General features: G+C 45.0%; 1 protein-coding gene across 6 annotated transcripts in view; it reads left to right on the top strand.

Moving 5' to 3' along the window:
• Positions 1–2,665: 2,665 nt before the first annotated feature.
• The window catches only part of PPP4R1 (protein phosphatase 4 regulatory subunit 1), an 86,975-nt gene continuing 68,599 nt past the window's right edge, over positions 2,666–21,041 (top strand). For 2 of the 6 annotated variants that reach the window (XM_075920980.2, XM_075920974.2), the window contains exons 1-2: positions 2,666–2,995; positions 3,213–3,257. Coding sequence is in view for 4 of the 6 variants with exons in the window: in XM_075920974.2 (XP_075777089.2) it covers positions 2,989–2,995; positions 3,213–3,257 (52 nt within the window). In the remaining 2 variants the exon portion in view is untranslated. Of the gene's footprint in view, positions 2,996–3,212; positions 3,258–3,569; positions 3,610–7,469; positions 9,542–21,041 lie in introns of those variants that run through there. The other 4 variants (XM_075920971.2, XM_075920979.2, XM_075920972.2 and 1 more) reach the window with 4 other exon arrangements.

The raw sequence follows: 21,041 nt of genomic DNA, 5'->3' as shown, positions 1-21,041 counted from the left end.
ACAAGCAGTTATTTTGATAGAATGTCGAAATAATGTTGAGCTGGAGGACTTCTTACTCTGACTCCTGTAACCCTTATTGTACAAGGAGTAACAGAAGTCCGAGAAATAGTGCTCTACCTCGGATTTCCTGCTGTGAAGACAGCGCCAAAAGCTGAAATAAGATATTTCAACTTATGCTATGCAACTGAGAGGGGGATCAGGGCTATGGCTGGGGCAGAGGGCTGGGGATCAGGAGTGAAGGCTCCAGGCAGAACTTACCTCAAACAGCTCCTGGAAGCAGTGACATGTCCCTCCTCCAGCTCCTATGTGGAAGGTGCTGCCAAGTGGCTCTGCAGTGTTTGCTGACCTGTCCATAAGTGCCACTCCTACAGCTCCCATTGGCCATGGTTCCTGACCAATGGGAGCTGCGAGGGCGGTGGTTGGGGCAGAGACAGCATGCAGAGTCCTTTGGCTGCCCTGAGGCATAAGAGCTGGAGATGGGACATGCCAGCTGCTCTCCAGGAGCTGCACGGTGCAGAAGCCAGTAGGGATCCTGCCAACCCTGCTGCACAGTGCCACCAACCATACAGTCAATGGCCTGGTTAGTGGTGCTCTCACTGATTCATGAGATGTTCCTTGACTGCTTACTTTGCATAAGAGCCTTGGTGTGGGATCTTGTCAAAGGTCCCTTGTTTGGACAACTGGTCTAAAAATAATGTGGAGGAGGGCAGGTAGCTTGCAGCTGGGAGGGGAAAGCTCCAGCCCCCCCCCCCCCCCCTTACTTGGTCAACTGTAGTGTTTAACACTACAGTTAACCGGTTAATCAATTAAATGGGATTTTACATCCTAGTGGACTGAACCATACTTTATACTCAATGGTTACAGACTAATGAAGAATTATTGCTTTTGTTTAACTTTAAAATGTATTTTTTCATGAAAAACTAACAATAGCAATAAATAGCACTCCTATGGAGTGTTTCACAAGATTTTTAAATTGGAGGTTTCTCTTCTGCAATGACAAGATATCTATTTCCTAGTGAAGACATTGGGATGCCTTAACTATGATCCCAAGTGTAAGGGCATTGATGATCTCAAAGTGTACCAAATACTATAGATCACTGATTAAAGAATGAATGAATGATTCGGCAAAACCTCTCCTTGCTGCACTGAGACACTTCTGGAAGATGCTTCTTTGTGGAATGACATCACAGAGCCCAATTCTGGCATTTTTGTGTCAGCCTCTAGGGCATCCTTTGGTATTCTAAAAACTAATGGTGCAACCTCTGCTTAGAGCATTCACTTTTGATTTCCTCATTTCAAACAACACTTGGCAGGCACAAGTAGGCTGTGTCTAGACTGGCTAGTTTTTCCGGAAAATACACCGCTTTTCCGGAAAAACTTGCCAGCTGTTTAGACTGGCCGCTTGAATTTCCGCAAAAGCACTGACTTCCTACTGTAAGAAATCAGTGCTTCTTGCGGAAATACTATGCTGCTCCTGTTCAGGCAAAAGTCCCTTTTAAGGGCCAGTGTAGACAGTTCTGATTTGTTTTCCGCAAAAAAGCCCTGATGGCTAAAATGGCGATCGGGGCTTTTTTGCGCAAAAGCGCATCTAGATTGGCACGGACGCTTTTCTGCAAAAATTGCTTTTGCGGAAAAACATCCATGCCAATGTAGATGCTCTGTTCCGAAAATGCTTTTAATAGAAAACTTTTCCGTTAAAAGCATTTCCGGAAAATCATGCCAATCTAGACGCAGCTGTAGTGTAGATGAAGGTGCATTCTGTTTACCCATAGCTCATTTGGGGAATATGGAGCTTAGTTTAGATTATCCTTTTTTTACCATTATGACATTGGCAGACACAGTGAAGGTCCAGAAAAATGTTTAGATTGATAGGGAGGGGGCTTCTGTATAAGCAGAGAGTGCCAAGTAAGACAGGAGTGGTGCCAGTGCCACTGGGCAGTGGTATCAAAGCCAAACAACAGAGAAATAAAACCAGTGCCAAATGTACATGGAAGGTGAAAGAGGCAGTAACAATGCCAAGCAAGTGGAAAAGACGTCAATGCCAAGTATGTGGAGAGGGAGTGACACTGCAGTGCCAATTTAGGGGCAATTCATGTCAGAGCCAAATAATACAGTGCCAAGTGTGCTTTGGTGGGGGTTGAGGGGGGAGTGCAGTGATAAAGCGGGATTCATGCAGGATTCAGGAGAGGGGGCACTGCACCAGGGCCTGATGTCTGGGGCTGGAGCAGAGGACACAGAGCACACGGGGTTGTGGGAAAGAGGTGCAGCTGCAAGCCAAGGGTGAAAGGTTGAAGAAAGTAGGTGAAGAGCCAGGCTGCAGCAGGGGGGTTGGGAGAAGGAAATGCCAGGGCCCAGCATGTGGGGCTGAAAGGGAAGTACCAAGGGCCCAGTTTTCAGGGCGTGAGGAAGCGCAGGGTGTATGTGGGGAGGGGAAGGAGGTAAAGTGCCAGGGCCCAGTGCATGGGGTTAGGATGTGCCAAGGCCCAGCAGGCACGGAGGGGGAAAGGCAGTGCCAGGGCCCAGTGTGCAGGGTGAGAGAGAAGAAACGTCAGGGTGCAGCGTGCGTGTCTGTGGGGGGAAGTGTGCAGCGTGCAGGAGAAAGGGGCACACAGCCAGGGCCGAGCATGCAGGGGGAAGAGGGGAGGCACGGGGCGCAGTGCCCGGCCCAGGCGGGGAAGGAGCGCGGAGCCAGGCCAAGCGGGCAGGGACGGGGACCGCGCCCCGGCTGCCCCCTGTAGGGCCGGGCGGGCCCCGGCCGCTGCCCTGGAGGCGGCTCCGCGAAGTGAGTCAGCGCCAGCGAGCGAGGGGCGGGGAGGGCCGCTCTCGTGCGACTCCCCGGCGGAGGCGGGAGCGGCGTGTCCGGCTCAGACCCCTCCCTCGCTCGCCGCCTGCCTGCCAGTCTCTCTCGGGGACACCGGAGACGCCGCCAGCGGGCCCGCACCGCACGGGGCTTCCCCTCAACACTTGGGGGGGGGCGGCGTCGGCAAGATGGCGGGTAGGTACCAACCGCCTTCCCGCGCCCCCCTCCCCCAGCTGTGCATGGGCCGGGGCAGCGCCCCCTGTTCCGCCCGCGCCCTGCTGCGGGCGCGGCCCCCGTGCGTGTGGGGAGGGGGGGGCGGCTGTGGGGCGACGCGCGGGCCCCCGCCCCTGCGCGGGGAAGGGGCCGGGGGCGCGGCGAGGCTGCGGGCGCGGCTCATTGTGTCTCTCCCTAGATCTGTCGCTGCTGCAGGAGGACCTGTCGGAGGAGCTCGACGCGTGTGAGTAGCGCTGCCGCCGCCGCCGCCGGTCCCCCCACTGGGGCTGGGCTGAGGGGTGGCGAGCCCAGGGGCGGTGCCATCACCCTGGCCGCAGCCGGAAGCTCCGGGCGTGTCGGGGCCTTGTCCGAAGCCGGGGTGCAGCAGAGGGGAAGGAGGCGGGTGTCTGCCTCGGTGGGCAGGTGCGGGTGGCACTGCGCCCGCGGGCGGGCCGGCTGGGGTTGGCGGGGCTTTTTTTTTTTTGCGGGGTGGTGTCTTCTTGGGCTCGATCCCGTGAGGAAATTGGCGAAAGCTCACGTTGCATTGTGGGAGGAGGCGGAGGCGGCGGCCATGCTCAGCTGCTCCTTCCCCACACGTGTGTGTGTGTGTGTGTGTGTGTGTGGGGCTCGGCAAACTTTTCCTGTGCCCACGTCTGCGTGGAGGCGGCGAAAAGGGGGAACGGGGACAAGCGGGAGCTGGGCTGATGACTTGTGGGGAGAGACAGTTGCTGCTGCTGCTGCCTGAGCTTTCTTGGCCTGTTGCGCTTTAAACTCAAAGGCGCGTTATCTTAGGACAATATTTGCAGGCAGGTTGTGTGTTGCACTTGTTTTAAGGCCGCGTGGTTGTTTGTCATGCTATGTCTGCAGCTGCTGGTTGGATATGCCACAAATTGGATGGCTAAATTTTTAAGCTTCTTAGGCTTTTGTGTTCAATGCATAAAGTTTTAGGGTACTTTTATGTGATGGTCGGTAGCTGTGGGAATAGAATTTTTCAGGACTGATGCTGTGTAGAAACTGAAGCTCTTTAAAGGGCCTAGGAGATACACAAAGGGCAGTGTTACTTTCTTGTGGTGGTGACATTGCACCAGAGACATGGAAAATGAGCTGACTTGCATCTATTTCTTTCTTAAATCTTTTTCTTCCATGGTAGTGTTGGCAAAGATAATAGTATCTGAGAGAGAATTAATCTTGTGTTATAGTTCTATAAAAGAAGCCTCAGTGTGCAATTTAGCATTAATAATGGATTGTATGCTCCTTTTTGTTTAAAACAACAATAAATGCAGTGACTTGAAGGCTATGAGAACAGCTGTGACTTTTGCACATGTGAGTTATGGAATGTAAAACGTAACCAACAGTAAAATAGTATGTATATGACTATTAGAAAACTCTCTGGTTAAAGTGTAGAGCTGGGAGTATTAAAACCAAGCTAACTCCAAGGTGGGGATAAAAGAATCCTTCAGATTTAGGCTTTAATCCTGTAATCTTTGTTGGCAAACCCATGGCCCTTTGCAGAGACCCATGGACTTAGAGTCCATACTGTCACAGGAGTCTGCCCACAAGAATCAGCTTTCAGGATTGGGTTCCTAGATGGTTGGAAATAAGCTTTTAAGACATGGAAATGTTAGTAGAAATTTTTCTGTTTTTTTTTCATCTTTCATGTAGAATTGCAGTTTTACAATTGCTGTAGAGTATTTGTGTAACAACATTTAAGCATTTTGTTCTGGTTTCTTTTCTTTCATTTTAAACTACTTTTCAAGAGAGAGTCTCTCTTGTAATGCTTAACAATTATTACAAAATATTAAGTTTAAAATACTAGATTTCGGATAGTATAAAAGGAATATCAATCAATGTGGGATATTCTTGTGAATAGTTAAATGTTTTAAGCTATTTTCTTTTCCCTTTAAAAAAAATGCAACCTTCTTGATTGCAAAGGACAAAGATTAAATAAGACATTGTAGGTCTCTTAAGAGGTAGCTAGAGAAGAATATTTATATACTTAACTACGCCACACATTTTAAATCTTTTCTCTGATACTTTCAAAGATAGATAAAAAATTATAGATTTGACTTTAAAAAGAAGACTCAAAGATCAGACAAGAGCTGTCTTAGAATTCTGAAGGAAGATTCAGACAATTAATAAAAATATTCAAGATCTTACTGAGCAAGAGGGAGGTTCTGATGTAGAGATCAATGGATCAGTGTTAGAGAATAACCAAGAAACTGGATGAAACTAGGGACATAAGTGACTAGTCAACTGCCCTATAAGGGTATGCTTATTGGGTAGTTGAGTAGTGACTTGCCTAGTGGCTCCCCCAACCCCTTGCTGCCTATATCAGAGAAAGGCAGCCGAGAGGGAGAGCAGGAGCTGGCTTAAAAAATGGTTCTCCCCCTCCCCGGTACCGTCTCTGCAAGGGGGCAGGGGTCGTAGAGGCAGGGTGGGGGACTGGTAGCAGGGGGTGGGGAGGGAAGGGGAGCTGGAAATCAGCTGGCGGCTCTTAGTACATTTAAAAGGCAGAGCTGCAGTGAGGTTAGTTTTTGGGACTGGGAGCTAATCCTGCTGTGGCTCAGCAGTTTCCCCCCTTATTGATTAATTGAGTAGTTGATGTAAATTCCATCAACTATTCGATTAGCTGATTAAATGCAATTTAACATCCATTGATGAAACCAGACTATACAATGTAATGTAGGAAAAAATTGTGCATGGTCAAGGGGACTAGATTAGATTATTTTAAAATTCGTTTACAGTTCTAACTTCTGTAGGTTTCAGTAGTTGTAACTTTGACTTGAATAGTGGGGTTATCCTTGATATTAACCAGAGGCATCCTGGAAAAACACAGGCACTCTGCACTGTGTACATTTGGTTAAAAGGCATTGTAGATAACCGTAGATTGCAATTCTTTGAACTTGTAGGCTACGTCTACACTGGCCCCTTTTCCGGAAGGGGCATGTTAATTTCACCTATCGTAGTAGGGAAATCCGCGGGGGATTTAAATATCCCCCGCGGCATTTAAATAAAAATGTCCGCCGCTTTTTTCCGGCTTTTAAAAAAGCCGGAAAAGAGCGTCTACACTGGCCCCGATCCTCCGGAAAAAGCGCCCTTTTCCGGAGGCTCTTATTCCTACTTCAAAGGGCGCTTTTTCCGGAGGATCGGGGCCAGTGTAGACGCTCTTTTCCGGCTTTTTTAAAAGCCGGAAAAAAGCGGCGGACATTTTTATTTAAATGCCGCGGGGGATATTTAAATCCCCCGCGGATTTCCCTACTACGATAGGTGAAATTAACATGCCCCTTCCGGAAAAGGGGCCAGTGTAGATGAGCCCGTAGTGCTTTGTAACACAGCTGCAAGCAACAGCTGTTCCAGTTAATTTACAAAACTTTTTTATGAATTAATTGTAACGTTGGGGATGAGGTCTTATGGTCTGGTATGCGTAAACTGGAATCTGCAATGGTTTACCCAAAACAGGACAGAAAGCTTTGATTGTAAAAGTTGTCCCAGTTCAACTGTATATATGTTGGAGTTGTCTTAACTCTATGATACTGTACATGGTTCTCATATTTAAAATACTCCAACGCCCCTTTTTCTAGCAACAGGCTAACTGGTTCTGAGACATGTTTCGGAAGACCCAGAATGCACTCCTACCTTCTTGGTCCTAAGAAGCCTATTACATGAATGCAGCCATATCGTTTTTCAAAAAAAATCTTGTTTTTAGACATGCTCAATTGTTGCAAGGATAAGTGAGACAAAATATTAATATAATTTATTATCTTTGTAGGAAACTGGCATAATTTATAGTTCACAGTTTTTCATAGAAGGCTGTAGCAGTGTGTAATAAATACCTGTTTGAAATGAGCTCAGACTGGGTCACCGGGATACAAAACTGCTGTACTTTTTGAAAATCTTTGATATTAGAGCAATAAAAAAAGTTTATTAAGGCGGCAAGTATGCAATGAAGAGTGCTTGAGGTTATAAAGAACTCAGTTGGATTTTAGAGACATGAACATACGTGATGATGGAACATGTGTAAATTAGGAGGTGACCAGTTAAACATCACATAGCTCATTAGTTGCTCTAATTTTGCCCTTTCAAGAAGAATGTGCTGCAAGTGTGAAATATTATTATTCCAAACTGGGAAACCTTTATTAATAATACGGTAATATTTCACTGAATATGGATACATAAGTTGATTATGGAATTAAAAATAGATATATTTAAGATGATTGGCACACCTGTTGTTGGTCATGTTAGAAACAGCAGAAGAAAGGGTGGAGGTTAGTGTACATCAGATTCCACAGTGTTAAAGCACTGTCAGATACAGTAAATCAAAATCAGAATATCTTTAAGGTAATAGTTTGGTAGAGGATTTATGCTGTGGTCTTTATTGAAGCTTCTTATAGGTATGTTTTTAATCCTTGAATTAAAATATTTAAAAATATGTCCACTTAAATAAAATCTTGCATTTCAATAAGTAGCTAGTATATTCCCTATGTCATCACATCTGCACATCAGATATTAAAAGTATTCTGGTTTTGATTTGTCACTGAAAATTGACTGCTGCGGGAGTTCATTAATGGACATATAAATCAAATGAAATGTTTCTAGTACGAAAAGAGACTAGCAAAGTTACTTTAGGATTAATGGATGTAGTGCTGATTGCTTATAGATGTAGGGAAAAATACAGACTCTTATTCAAAATATCAGAGGGAAAGTAGTCTTCAAAGAGCACATTTGATTAAAAAATATATGGACAAATAGTTTATGTCTATGATGTAAGTTTAGAGCAGTGTTTCTCAACTTCTTTGATACCGAGGACTGGCTTGCTGCTTTCCTATATTTTGTCAATGAAATTTCAGGGAGATATGCCATTCCATTGACTGATCATTGAGAAACACTGGATTAGAGTATGGCTAATAGCCATGGGGCGGTGCCTTTCAAAAGATCTAATGTGATTCTAATGTCTGCATGTCTGTTTTTTAATAATAATTAGATGAAAGGGAAGTGTCTCAAGATACTAGTAATGAGATAATGGAGTCATTCACTCCTGAGTTACCAGTTTTGAATCAAGCCTCAGTAATGACTAAAAGTTTTACCATCTGGCTATTATATAAAATAAGGATTGGTCCTGCACCATGGGACATAGCTATGTATCTCAAGGGTGTGAAAAATCCACACCTGAGAAACATAGCTATGCCATGTAAAAAGGTGCTATATCAATGGAAGAATTAACCCATTGTCTTATTTACATCTTTCTGGGAGTTGAATTATTTATGCTGATGGGAGAGCCCCTCTGATCTCTGTAAGTAGTGCCTATGCTGAAGTGCTACAGGAGCACAGCTGCAACTACACACAGTGGTAGTTTAAATTTAGACATACCCTAAGTTGTTACTTCTGAGCTTTGTTTAAAGTAGATAGGTGTCCACATCACAGCTTGGACTAACTGGCATCTTTGAGCTTTGTCCACATTTGATTTTTAAAACAGTTTGCGATGTGTAGACCAGGTAAATCATGGTTTTTAGCTTGTGATAGCAGAAACAGTGTTTGTTTTGTGAACTTGTCAAATTCCTGTTTGACTGTGATCTTGTGAAGAGTCCTATATCAAGTCAATTGGCAACTGTGCATCAGTTGGTGGTATATTGGAGGGGCTTGTTCTCACTACAGGTTGTACCTCCCTTGTCCTGCCCCTTTGGGACCTGGCAGGTCCTGAACAAAGGGATTTGCTGAATGAGGGAAGACCCTCCTAACACAGCCTGCGTTGCACCTGCCTAGGACTCCAGCCAAGCCCTGGAGTCTCTGGGGCTGCTGAGGCTCCTAGGACTCTGTGGCCACTGCCAGCCCCCCACTAGTGCCCAGCAGCAGAGGCCAGAACTCCGTCTCTCAACATGGGGCTCCTGGCTGAGTCACACCTCTCCCATCCCCCTCTGCTCCTGCCCTGTGGCCCAACCTCCTTATAGCTGGAATCCATGTCCAGGAATGTCTGTGGTCCTGCTGGACTACAGAGTCCTGGTTAAGGGGGGTACAACCTGTAGTGCAACTTGTATTGCGTGTGTCTATTAGATAAGTAGAGTGTTGCCATCTCTTTGGTTTTCAAGCCAGCATCTGGTACAGTCATGGAAAACAAAGTTCAGTATAAATAATGTGTCTTTTTAATGTAAATTAACATTTGCCTTGTGTTTTTGGAAATCTAGAGACTAGTTTGGACAATGGAACTAAGGAGAGTACTGAAAAGCAAGTAAATAGCTTAAATAAGTAAACTGAAATAAATTTAACTATTCCTCTCAGTAGCTAAAAAGCCCTGTAAGATCATACTTAAGCAGTTTTTTCCAATGCACACATCCAAGAAGCTGTAATCAAAATGGTCATGCCATCTTTTTCTGGTTCATTGCTATGCCCGTGATGCGTGTGTTCTGAAAAGATGTATAATTAGAATCCTGAGTGTGAAATCATAATAACAATGTGATATCAGCTTTCAGCACTGCTGTCACATTGCTACCACACATGTACTACAAACTGGCATGATACAAGCACCGAATGTCGGTAAGTCATTGGAGTTCACCCTTACCTACTCCCTTTTTGGTATACATGGTATCAGTAGGACTTGCTTGCACTGAGGCCTCTTTGCTTTTCTATATTAGTTTCACTGCAGGGGAAGAGTTAACGAGGAATCCTTGAGTCCTGTGGTACTTTTAGCAGCTGTTTGTGTGCAAAGACCAGGAAATTTATTTTTTTAGTTTAATTTCACTACAGGTAGGACTCAATTGTTTTACTTGCCACTGGACATGTAGCTCTAATTCAGTAGTGGAGAACCTCCAGGCCATGGCTTGCCTGGAACTGGCCCCCAAGGCTCAGCATTGGGGAGCCCATGTTGGCGCTCCAGCCCCCCGACAACCACCCACAGGGCTGGAGTGCACAAAATCTGCTAGCCTGCCCCCCTTCCCCGCCTCCCAGGCTCTGGTGTGCAAGGGAAATGTGGGAATTATTTTTCTCATTGTCAGCCAGTGGCTTCTCAGTTGTAAGTAGCCCCTGACTGATTTTTTTTCTGTGGGTCAGAGGCACTCTGGTCCAAAAAAGGTTTCCCACTCCTGCACTAACCACTGCTTCTCCCTTATCCACAAGGCTTGATACCCTATGAAAGAAAGCTATTAGATTGGTTTGACATGATTTGTTCTTTACAAATCTATGCTGACTGCTACCTATTTCCTTATTATCTTCCAGATGTTCGCAGATGGATTCCTTAATTACTTGCTCCATTATCTTCCCTGGTACAGAAGTTAAACTGCTTGTCTGTAGTTTCCTGGGTTGTTCTTATTTCCCTTTTTATTGATGGGCACTATATTTGCCCATTTCCAGTCTTCTGGAATCTCTCCCAACTTCCATAATTTTTCGAAGATGATAGCAAAAGGCTCAGATACGTCCTCTATTAGCTCTTTGAGTATTCTAGGATGTATTTCATCAGGCCCTGTTGACTAGCAGACATCTGACTTTTTCTAAGTGATTTTTAACTTGTTCTTTTTTAATTTTAACTTCTAAACCTACCCCATTTCCACTAGCATTCACTATGAGTATGTCTACACTAGCCCCGTAGTTTGAACTAGGGAGGCTAATGTAGGCATTCGAAGTTGCAAATCAAGCCCGGGATTTAAATATCCCTCACTTGATTTGCATCTTCCCGGCCGGTCGCCATTTTTTAACTTTACAAGTCCGGACTAACTGCCCGGTGCTCGGCGGATGCAGCGTCCCAGCCACGCGCTTTCTGCCGGGGCTGGAGCTGCTGCCTGCCCCCGTTCCAGTGCAGGCCGCTGCTGGCCCATCACACCCTTGAAAAAACTGCCAACTCTCTTCAGTTAATTTTCTTCTTAGTCTTGCTTCCCATGGGACCTTACCTACCAGCTCTCTTGAGTTTTTACCAAAATCTGCCTTCCTGAAATCCGTTGTCTCTATTTTGCTGTTCTTCCTTTTACCATTCCTTAGAATCATGAACTCTATGGCTACGTCTACACTGGCAGCTTCTTGCGGAAGAACAGCCGTACCTCTGCAAAACTTGCCAGCTATCTACACTGCACGAGCGTTTTTCCAGAAGTACATTTACAGTACAGCGTTGTAAACCTGGCTTCTTCTGGAAGAGTTGTTCCTCTCCCCACAAGGAATAAGCCTTCTTGTGCAAGAGCTCTTCCAGAAGAGGCCAGTGTAGACAGGTAACATGAATTTCTTGCGCAAGAAGCCCCTATGGTTAAAATGGCCATCAGAGCTTTCTTGCGCAAGAGAGCGTCTACACTGCCATGGATGCTCTTGCGCAAAAACACATCTCTTATGCAAAAGCACATGCCTGTGTAGACCCTCTCTTGTGGAAGAGTTTTTGCACAAGAAGCTACCAGTGTAGACATAGCCTATGATTCCATGGTCACTTTTGCCCAAGCTGCCTTCCACTTCAAATTTCAACCAGTTCCTCCCTATTTGTTAAAGTCAGATCAAGAACAGCTTTCCCCCTTGTAGCTTTCTCCATCTTCTGAAATAAAAAATTGTCTCCATGCAGTCCGAGAATGTTTTGGATAATCTGTGCCCTGCTGTGTTGGTTTCTCAACAGATGTCTGGGTAGTTGAAGTCCCCCATCACCACCAAATCATGCGCTATGGATGATTTTGTTCGCTGTTTTTTAAAAAAGCCTCACCCACCTCTTCTGCCTGGATAGGTGGTCTGTAGTAGACCCATAGCATGACATCACCTTTGTTTTTTACCCCTTTTAACCTAACCCAGAGACTCTCAACAAATCTGTCTTCTGTGTCCATCTCCACCTCAGTCCAAGCGTATTAATTTTTAATATGTAAAGCAACACCTCCTCCCTTTTTTCCCTGCCTGTCCTTCCTGAGCAAGCTGTACCCTTCTATACCAATTCTGAGGCCGAGCTCCAAGTCTCAAGGGCCAGATCCAGGCAAGCTGTGTTAAACATTTTGTTTAACAAGTTTACTGATTAACCACAATTCTACATCTCTAGTTTGTGCTAGTAGTATTGCTGTGTAAAGCATCTCTGTGGTAGTACTTTGAGTTAGTATCAAGATACTGCTGTGGTTCTAGCTAATGCTTTATAGGAATGTTATGCTCATTTGGTATTTTATTTGGTTTTCAGTGCTTAGAGACCATACTTTTCAGTTTTCCTTGGATCAGTCTTCTGATTTTTGGCTCTGTCATGTCATTTGGAAGTTTTATAATGTGATTTGTTTTTCTAATGTAAAATCATGTAAATCATTCTAATAGTACAATTAAATAAAATATTACTTGTGTAATTTTGTTGCTCAGGTACTTTGTTGCAGCCTGTAACCAGAACAAATGTACATAGGAGTTTAAGACAAATATAGCAAGTTTCTCTACAGTAATTGAATAAAAATGACTACTTCTTATTGGATGTGTCTGTGGGAATTGCAGTAAGTGCACAGTAGACCATAAGAGTATTATTGGGTATATAATGGAAAATGACAGATATAAAGATTAGGCTCAAATCACATTGTCAGGAGTCCCGATACAGTAAAACTCCATTGGTCCGGCATCTGATGGTCCGGCACTCCTGATGGTCCGGCACCATCAGGAACCTGGAAGTGCTCCGGGCAGCCAGACCATTGGAGCTGCTCTGCCCCCGGCTTCCTCAAGTTAGCCGCTGGTCAGTTTTAGCAGCGGCTTACTTGGGGATGCCTGAGGCAGAGCAGCTGGGGTGCTGCTGGGTTGGTCCAGAAGCGCCGAGAATCAACGCTACCGGACCAATCCGGCAGCGCCCCAGCTGCTCTGCCCCCGGCATGCCCAAGTCAGCCGCTGCTGAAACTGACCAGATGTGGGCATATTATGGATTTACATTGAAGCAATATAGATTCCCAACATGGGTAGCTTTTTCTGTCTTTTAACCAGTTAGTGTTTTAGGAGAGGACCTTCCCTCTTATTCCATAACAGTTTACTTAACTTAAGAGCCTTTGGTGAGGTACCCTGTCAAAGGCTTTTTAAAAATCTAAGTACGTTATATCCACTGGATCACCCTGAGTCTTGTTTGCATGCCTGTTGATTCCCTTGAAAGAATTCTAATAGATTGAAGCATGATTTCCCTTTTATAAAACCAATGTTTATCACACTAGTGTGAAAGGGAGTGGAATTGAATAACAGCAAATGAAGGTTTGACCATAGTAAGGGTAGTTATATCTGTTAAAGTTTTATTCTAGCCAGTGCAGGGGCTGAGGAGTGAAGATGCTTGGTTCAGCGTAGGCACCCCCAAGTCTGTACGCAGGTTCCTTGGTGAGCTTGTATTAGGGCCCTTAGCCCACGCTGAAGCCCATACAGCGACATCTTCGCTACCAATGTTATCTGAGCTAACTAGATTAAAGTTGGTGAGAGTGCTTTCCTACGTTACGATTACACGTTCGTTTGTTGTGAAGTTGTACTCCTAGAGGGTAGGAATTGTCAGCCATTGTAACAGGAAATGCAGAGGAAAAAAAGGCATGTTTGTACATGCATAGGTATGAATGGAAATTCATGATAACTGGCAATACAAATGCTAAGCATGTTTTCCTGTTGTTGATGCTGAGTGTACCAGTAGGGTCTACTTAATAAATAGCTATAATCTGGAGTTGTGCCATAAATTGAGTATATAATGTAACTCTGAATCTCTAACCTGGCTGGTGGACTATAATTAAAAATAGAATTTGGCTCTCCTTTCAGAATAAGTATGAACTTTTCTTGGTACTTTTTAAACTAACAGTTATGACAGGTCCTTAATATGCTAATGCTTACATTTTAGTTTATGAATTGACACAATAATTCAAACCACCTTTTCTTTGTAGGTACTGCTAAGGATTTAGCTTTTTAACATGATGGATCTTAACTGCTTCTCAAACATTATTTTCTCATACCTTTTGCACTCACCATTCACCTTGATTAGCTGTTGCTTGAAATCATTTAAATACTGATGTTATTGTCAGTTACAAGAAACACTCAATTGGTGTCAAGCCTTTGGGCAAAGTCTCACTTTATCGTAACTATGATTTAAGTGTGATGTGGATGTACAGAGATATAAATTAATTTGGTGTTCTTGAGTTTGGAATAGTAAGGTTTGGTCTACACTAAAAAATAAGTCATATCTATGTGCTCAGAGGTGTGAAAAATTAATACTTCTGAGTAGTATAAGGTGGCCTAAGTTGGCTGTGTGACACATCCCCTCCATATTTGTGCACATAACATTAATTCTGCACATTGATGGTGTGGCACAAAAGTAGGGCTGTGAGGGGCTCAGGGCAAGAGCAGAGGGATGGAATGGGGAAGGCTCTGGCAGGAGTGGATGCTTTGGGGTAGGACTGGGGCCTTTGGGATGCAGGGTGCCTTGGGGCTGTGGTGGGGAGAGAGAAGTCCTCCGAGCCATATCTCTCTGCAGTAGCTTGAGGCCAGAAGTGGGGTCCCTCTTCCTAGCTGTGGAAGCTCCGGCAAGGCTTGGTCATGGGAAGGGAGGGAGAAGGGCACATTGTCCCCTGGCTGCAGTAAGTCCAGGCTGGGTCAGGGTCAAGACCCCAGCCTCTCCCCCAGCTCGGGTGGGAGGGAGTGCTGCAGCAGGGCTGGAGCTTGTAGAGAGAGATGTTGCTATCTGCCACAGCCCTGAGTTCCCTGCAGCACTTAATAGACAACTGAGGGAATTTAGCTTGAGGATGGTGTTAACCAGGTAGACTTTTAACAGGAGTACAGGATGGTAAGGTTAAGATGTTCTTGAGATGTGAATATGTACAGAGGGATGATAGATGAGTGGGGAGGCAGTGCGGAGTTTGGGGGTATGGAATAAATGGATATATAGTGCCAGCTGTATTCTCCTTTGTTGAGCCTACCATAATGCACTTCACTTGTCTCCATTATTTCTAGAAGACATCTTTGCAACAGGTCATTCTTGGTGAAACTATAAATGACTTGTTGGTTCTTAAAAGCAGAACTGGGAGCTAGAGCTAGTTTGAAAATTTTTCCGCAGCTGGATTTTTCTCATGAAAAATACCCTTTTTGTAAAACCATTTTTTATTCCACAAGAAAATTTAGTTGTTTTTTTTTTCAAATAAAGTTGATGTTTTTATGTTGGGAAAATTGAAATGATGGCTCTTGATAATTTCATCTTCTGCCAGTGAAACCGACAAAAACTTGTAGAAGTTTCCAGACATGGAGCCCTGGGTGTACTCTATCTCCTTGCTCCAGAGGAGCTGGAGGGACAGTCAGACACCATGCATTGGGTTGCCTGAGGCTGGGGACCCCAGTCATTCAGGGTTTGTGTCTCCAGGACAGTGCTACCCTTCTAAGACATCCAGGCCAGTTGCTACAGGGGTCTGAGCCTGGAATGGGCTCCCAAGCTCTGCAGCATCTGGCTAACTCCCCCATATGAACTGCCTCAGATCAGGCACTCCAGGCTTTCCAAACTCTTCCATCAGTTCGCACCACCTGACCTCTCAGATCACGAGAGCCTCAATAGCTGCTGAATGAGATTGAAATTGACAAGAGCGTCAGTGCTGCTGTTGAGGGGAAATTGAAACAAATATAAATTTCATTAAGCGGCTTTAGGGGATCCTAGGGAGCAGATGTTTTGTTCTGAATGGTGATGAAATCTTACTTTAAAAACTAGATTTCCTGTGATTTGGCCAGCTGTACTGGAAACATATTTAAGACAACTTTGGGTACAAATAATCACATCATAAAAGTGCCTCTTTTGGCTATGTCTACACTACAGCATAGGTCCACGCAATTTATGTTGCTCAGGGGTGTTTATAAACCACTCCTCTGAGTGAGGTAAGTTACACCAATGTGGACAGCACTGATATAACTGTTGTCTCTCATAGAGGTGGTTTTATTTTGCAAACGAGAGTTTTCTGCCATCAGTATATAGCATCTTAACCAGATGTGCTACAGTACTATATGTAGATTATCCTTTTACTTCCTGCAAGGAGGACAAAATAGTAGGGACTTATCCAAGCTGCTGATGCCCTAGTTTGTGAGAAGCTGGAAACAGGTACAGTATTGCAGTTGGTGAAATCAGCCAACCATTCTTGGCAAAGTCCCCAGTATTTGTGGCAAATTAAAAATCTTAAAAACAAAACAAAAAGGAAAAAGTATTATATATTGAAATGTCTTTTACACTGTAGAATGGAGCATCTGTTTGAGGCAGTTTGGGAATTACAAAGACTCAGCTTTTTCAGCTGTATGGTTCCAAAACTGGAGACCCACATTTCAGTCAAGCAGTTCAGGGTAACTGCACCTATATTCCCCCTCCATGGTAAAGGCAAGGTACCATCTCTAAACTCCTGGCTGCTTAGCCATTAATTTTTGTGAGCAGTCTACCTTCCTCCTGACTCCTCTCCTCTCCTCCCCTCCCCCCAGATTGCACAGTTCCCAAGCTACACTGTGATTACCCCAGGAAGCCAGACTGCCTCAAGTGGCTAGCATCTGCTCTTTGATTTCTTTTCAAAGGCTGTAATAACTAATTCCTAGCAGTTCCAAGTCTTCACACAACTCTTCAAAGCCCACTAAGTTGTTTTCTGTAATTAGAAGTTCAAAACAGCTCAGAACTAGTGCAACCATGAATAGTTCAGACTTTTCTTTAAACAACTTGGGCCTTCGATCTTGGCCTCATGTGGAAGGCGGTCAGCAGATGAAGGCCTACTCCTCAGATCATTGCTACAAAAGGCTGAGTTTTTACATAACTGGAGGTGGGGAATATGCATTCACATCCCCTTACATATTTCCCAGGAAATCAACTTCACACATATTGTTCCAAAAAGCCATTCTTATATGTGCTGGTGTTCAGTATAGTCTTTTGATTATCCTATGATTACAAGGCATAACATTTCAATTTAATACAATGGATTCTGAAGTAGGGATGTGAAAGGTTAACTGGTAAGCATCACCCTTAACGGTCTCTTCCCTTCCCTCTGCTCATGCCCCTTTACTTGGTTAAACAGTTAGATAATGTTTAACCAGTTATCCAATTAAATGGGATTTTTCATCCCTATTCTGAAGATAGGTTAGGTTGTTTCACTAAGGTTTTCCAAGTGTATTGCAAAAAATTTACCTGTCAGAGGCTTTTTGTGGTGTTTAACTTGTCCGAAGATCACTTGTCATTGCTCATTTGTAGCCTCAAAATCCATCATTAATCAAATTCAGAAGAATTCAACTTAATCCCTTCAGCCATATCTTTCCATGTCATTGGGGCATTCTGATAGTTTTATTTATTTTTTTATTTCAGTTAAGAAAAAATACCCAGATCCCACTATCTGGGCATCCAAGCATCTGTTAAAAATATAAAGTATAATATAAAAGATTAGCAACTGTCTCCTAACTTAAACAGCCAGTCAGTAAGAGCTTGTCTACCCACCTGCTTTGTACGGATATCCCCAGGAAGCGAGATTGCTTTAGATTCAAATTTAGTTGAATCTGTAATGTGGACACAGTTATTCTGGTATGTATCTTATTTTCTGGTTGTCTAGATCTGAGGGTATGTCTACACTGGCAGATATAAAGCTCTGACAGTTGCAGCACTGCTCACAGAGGTCTGCAGGAAAACCACTGTTGTGTGTTCATACTCTTAGCTGCCAGTGTAAAAGCATAAACACACTTGCAGTGGCGTTTGGAGAGAGGTACTCTGGACAGCTAGCCCACAGAGCATCTCTTTCCCCTTCTGACACTGAGGCTTGTAGAAAGGTAAAGGAGGGTGGTGTGGGGCATCCTGAGTCCTGTCTCAGTGCCCTGTGATGCTTCATATCCCGGTAATCTCTGTGCTTCTTGTCTGTTTTTGGTGACATCTTTCAATGGCTTTTGTGATGTGCTCTCTGCCTTCTTGGTCTGCAAGAATGGATCCGGAACTGTTGAAGAAAATGCAGATAGGTCTCACTAACATATCACAAAGTCAAGTCAAGGCAGTCAAGTTATTCTTTAAAGTATGAAGTGAAGAAAAGGGGTCTGACATTGATCTTGCCACCCATAATGACTACAACACAAGATTGCTTGTGGTATTCCCAGAAGTGCTAACCACAAGCACTGAGAGGTAGGATCACATTATCATACAAGTTGGGACTGGGAAATGAGCTCGCCCCCACCATGCAGTGCAAGGATAAGAGAATGAGATCTGCAATGCCAATGGTGAAGCATGTGGCAATTGCAGTGTAGAAACTGACTACTCCAGACAGCTACTGATCAGTCACCAGTCAGTTTGGGGTGGGAAAGTTGACTATTGGACATGTCGATGGAAGTGTGCAGGGTTATTAATCACATCTTACTCCAAAGGATTGTGACTCTGGGCAATGTGTGTGATGTGGATGGCTTTGCAAAAAAGGGCTTCCCTAACTGCAAAGAGGCAGTAGATGGCACCAGATCACCTAGCCTCCAAGAATATTAATTGGAAGGGCTATTTCTCCATGGTTCTGCAGGCACTTGTGGATCACCATGGATGTTTCACAGACATTAACATAGACTGATCTGGAAAGGTGCATGACACGAGCATCTTTTGGAACACAGGTCTTTTCAGAAAGCTGCAAGTCAGGACTTTCTTCCTGGACCCAGAGGATCACTATAGGGGAGGCTTAAATGTCCATTGTGATCCTGGGAGACCTTGCCTACCCCTTAATGCCACGGCTAATGAACCATACATGGGGTGCCCTGATAGCAGCAGGGAGCAGCTCAACAACAGGCGGAGCAAGTGCAGATTGACTATTGGGTGTGCTTTTGGCTGTTTAAAGGCCCACTGGTGATGTCTGTATGGGAAGCTGGACACCATTCCCATGCTTATAGTTTCATGCTGTACCCTCCATAATATTTGTGAAGGGAAGAGTGAAAGCTTCACATAAGGTTGGGCTGCTGAAGCTCAGCACCCAGGGACTGAATTTGAACAGCCAAAGACCAGGTCTATCGGGATAGCACAGCCTGGTGCTATAAAGATCAGGGATGCCTTGAGGCAGCAATTTGATGCTGAAAGCCAGTAGTATCTGTTGCCATGCACGGAAATGCAAGGGTTGTGCTACAGGTTGGACCTTCTCATCTGGCATCCTCGGGACCCCACCAGACTAGGGCTCCAGCCTTGCCCCACTGTTTCCCCGAGCCCCCTGTGGCTTTCTAGCTGCCACCGGCACCGCTGCTGCCAGGGAGTGGCACAGCCAGCACTCTGGAGCTTCTTGGCTCCATAGCTGGGACTGGAGCTCTGCAACCAGTTGGCTCCACGGTGAGGGCTCTGTGGCCCCAAGTGTGTCTGGGGTCATAGCTCCTGGAACACAGCCAGAACTCCACAGCTGCTGCTGGGGTCACAGCTCCCTGGCTGTGGCTAAAGCTCCACAGCTGCCACTGGGGCTAGAACTCCCTGCCATGCTGCCCACTTCCCCACATTGGGCTTATAGCTGAGTCGCCGGTACCACCTACCGCACTCCTGTCCTGCCTCCAGACCTCCCTGTTCCTGGGCTCAGTGGTCCAGGAATGTCCATGGTTGTGCTGGACCATGGATGTTGCTGGATCACAGAGTCCCGGTTAAGGGAGGAACAACATTAGTAGGGGACTGGGATTGCTCTGTACAATGCACTGATTAAAAAGTGTCTGTTGCTTTGGTTGGCTATACTTGCTTCCATTTAAAGGAATAAAGATTGCTTGCAAACCACAAAAATTAATTTATTAAAAAATAACAGTAGTACAGAGACACACTGATGTATTCTGTCACAGGCCAACTGCTTAATACATTTGTACTTTGTGGGATGGAGGAAGGGAACAGGTGAGTTTACAGACTTGTATATGCCCAGGTATCATATACAGCCTGGCTGTTTGGACTACACTGGATGGATGGGGATGTGAGTTGAGGGCAGTGGTAGAAGTCTGCAGAGCGAAAACAGGAATATGGGACAGGACCAGAGGGCAGTCACAGCACTGTAATACACAGGGCATCCACACTGGCAGTGCTGTAGCTCTAGTGCCAAAAGTATTACACTTCTCAAGGTGATTTTCCTGGAGCACAGCATTTATAGAGTTTGTGCACATATAGGCTGTGTCTACACTGGCCCCTTCTTCGGAATAGCCATGCTAATTTAGAACTTTGGAATAGGGAAATGCACGGGGGATTTAAATATCCCCTGTGGGATTTAAATAAACATGTCCGCCGCTTTTTTTCCGGCTTGGGGAAAAGCCGGAAAAGAGCGTCCAGACTGGCGCGAGCCTCCGGAATAAAGCCCTATTCCGGAGGATCTCTTATTCCTACTTTAACGCGAGGAAAATAATGACAAAGGCAAGGCAGTTTGTAGTTTTCACCTGAGTTAGCAGGACAAGTCCTTTTCTTCATTGGGGGATAGGAGCTGTTCCATCAGAAACCCTGTTTCAATCACCTCTGCCCTCCCCAGTTGCCTTTTTAGTTGCCCAAACAGAGGGTTGCTAAGTGTTTTCCCTTTGTGCTGCAATTATTTGATTATGTAACTGATCTTTCGCTGAACCCTCCTCATGAGTAGTTCAGTAACACTCCACCCAGTGTGACTTCATGTTTGCAGAGACCTGTCTTCTGTTCTCCTTCTACTGCAGTTCTGTCACCACCTTACCCTCCAGGCTTCTCAGCTGCTACTGCACTACATCTCCCCTACCCCACTGGTTCCCTGCTGCCTCTCTTCCTAAATCTTACTCTCCTTCCTTTTCCCAGGTTTCCCTTAAAATACTCATACAACTGACTCCCAGCTACTGTAGAATTTGGCCATTTTTTTTTCAGGATATTTGCAGCTCACCCTTCAACTTATATGTGTATTTTGTAGTCATTTCCCGTGGCAATTACAGAATGGCAGTTTATTAGAGAATGGATACAGAACTTTAGATATAAAGCAATTAGGGTTGAAAAATCCTGTTTAATTGATTAACCAGTTATACGTGATGTTTACCCAGTTAACTGATAAAAGGGAGACAAGCGGGGAGGTGGGGGCACTCCAGTCCAAGTGGGGCTGCAAAGGCCCCAGTGCAGCTGAGCTGGAGCGTGCCTCCCCCCTGCAGGTAGGGGATGCTTCAGATGGCCAGGGCAGCCACTGCCTGTGAT

The sequence above is a fragment of the Pelodiscus sinensis genome, chromosome 2 (genome assembly GCF_052426305.1).
Source record: "Pelodiscus sinensis isolate ZL-2025 chromosome 2, ASM5242630v1, whole genome shotgun sequence".
Classification (NCBI taxonomy): Eukaryota; Metazoa; Chordata; order Testudines; family Trionychidae; genus Pelodiscus; species Pelodiscus sinensis.
Note: the sequence above shows the minus strand (reverse complement) of the source record. Positions and strands in the feature narration are given on the sequence as shown.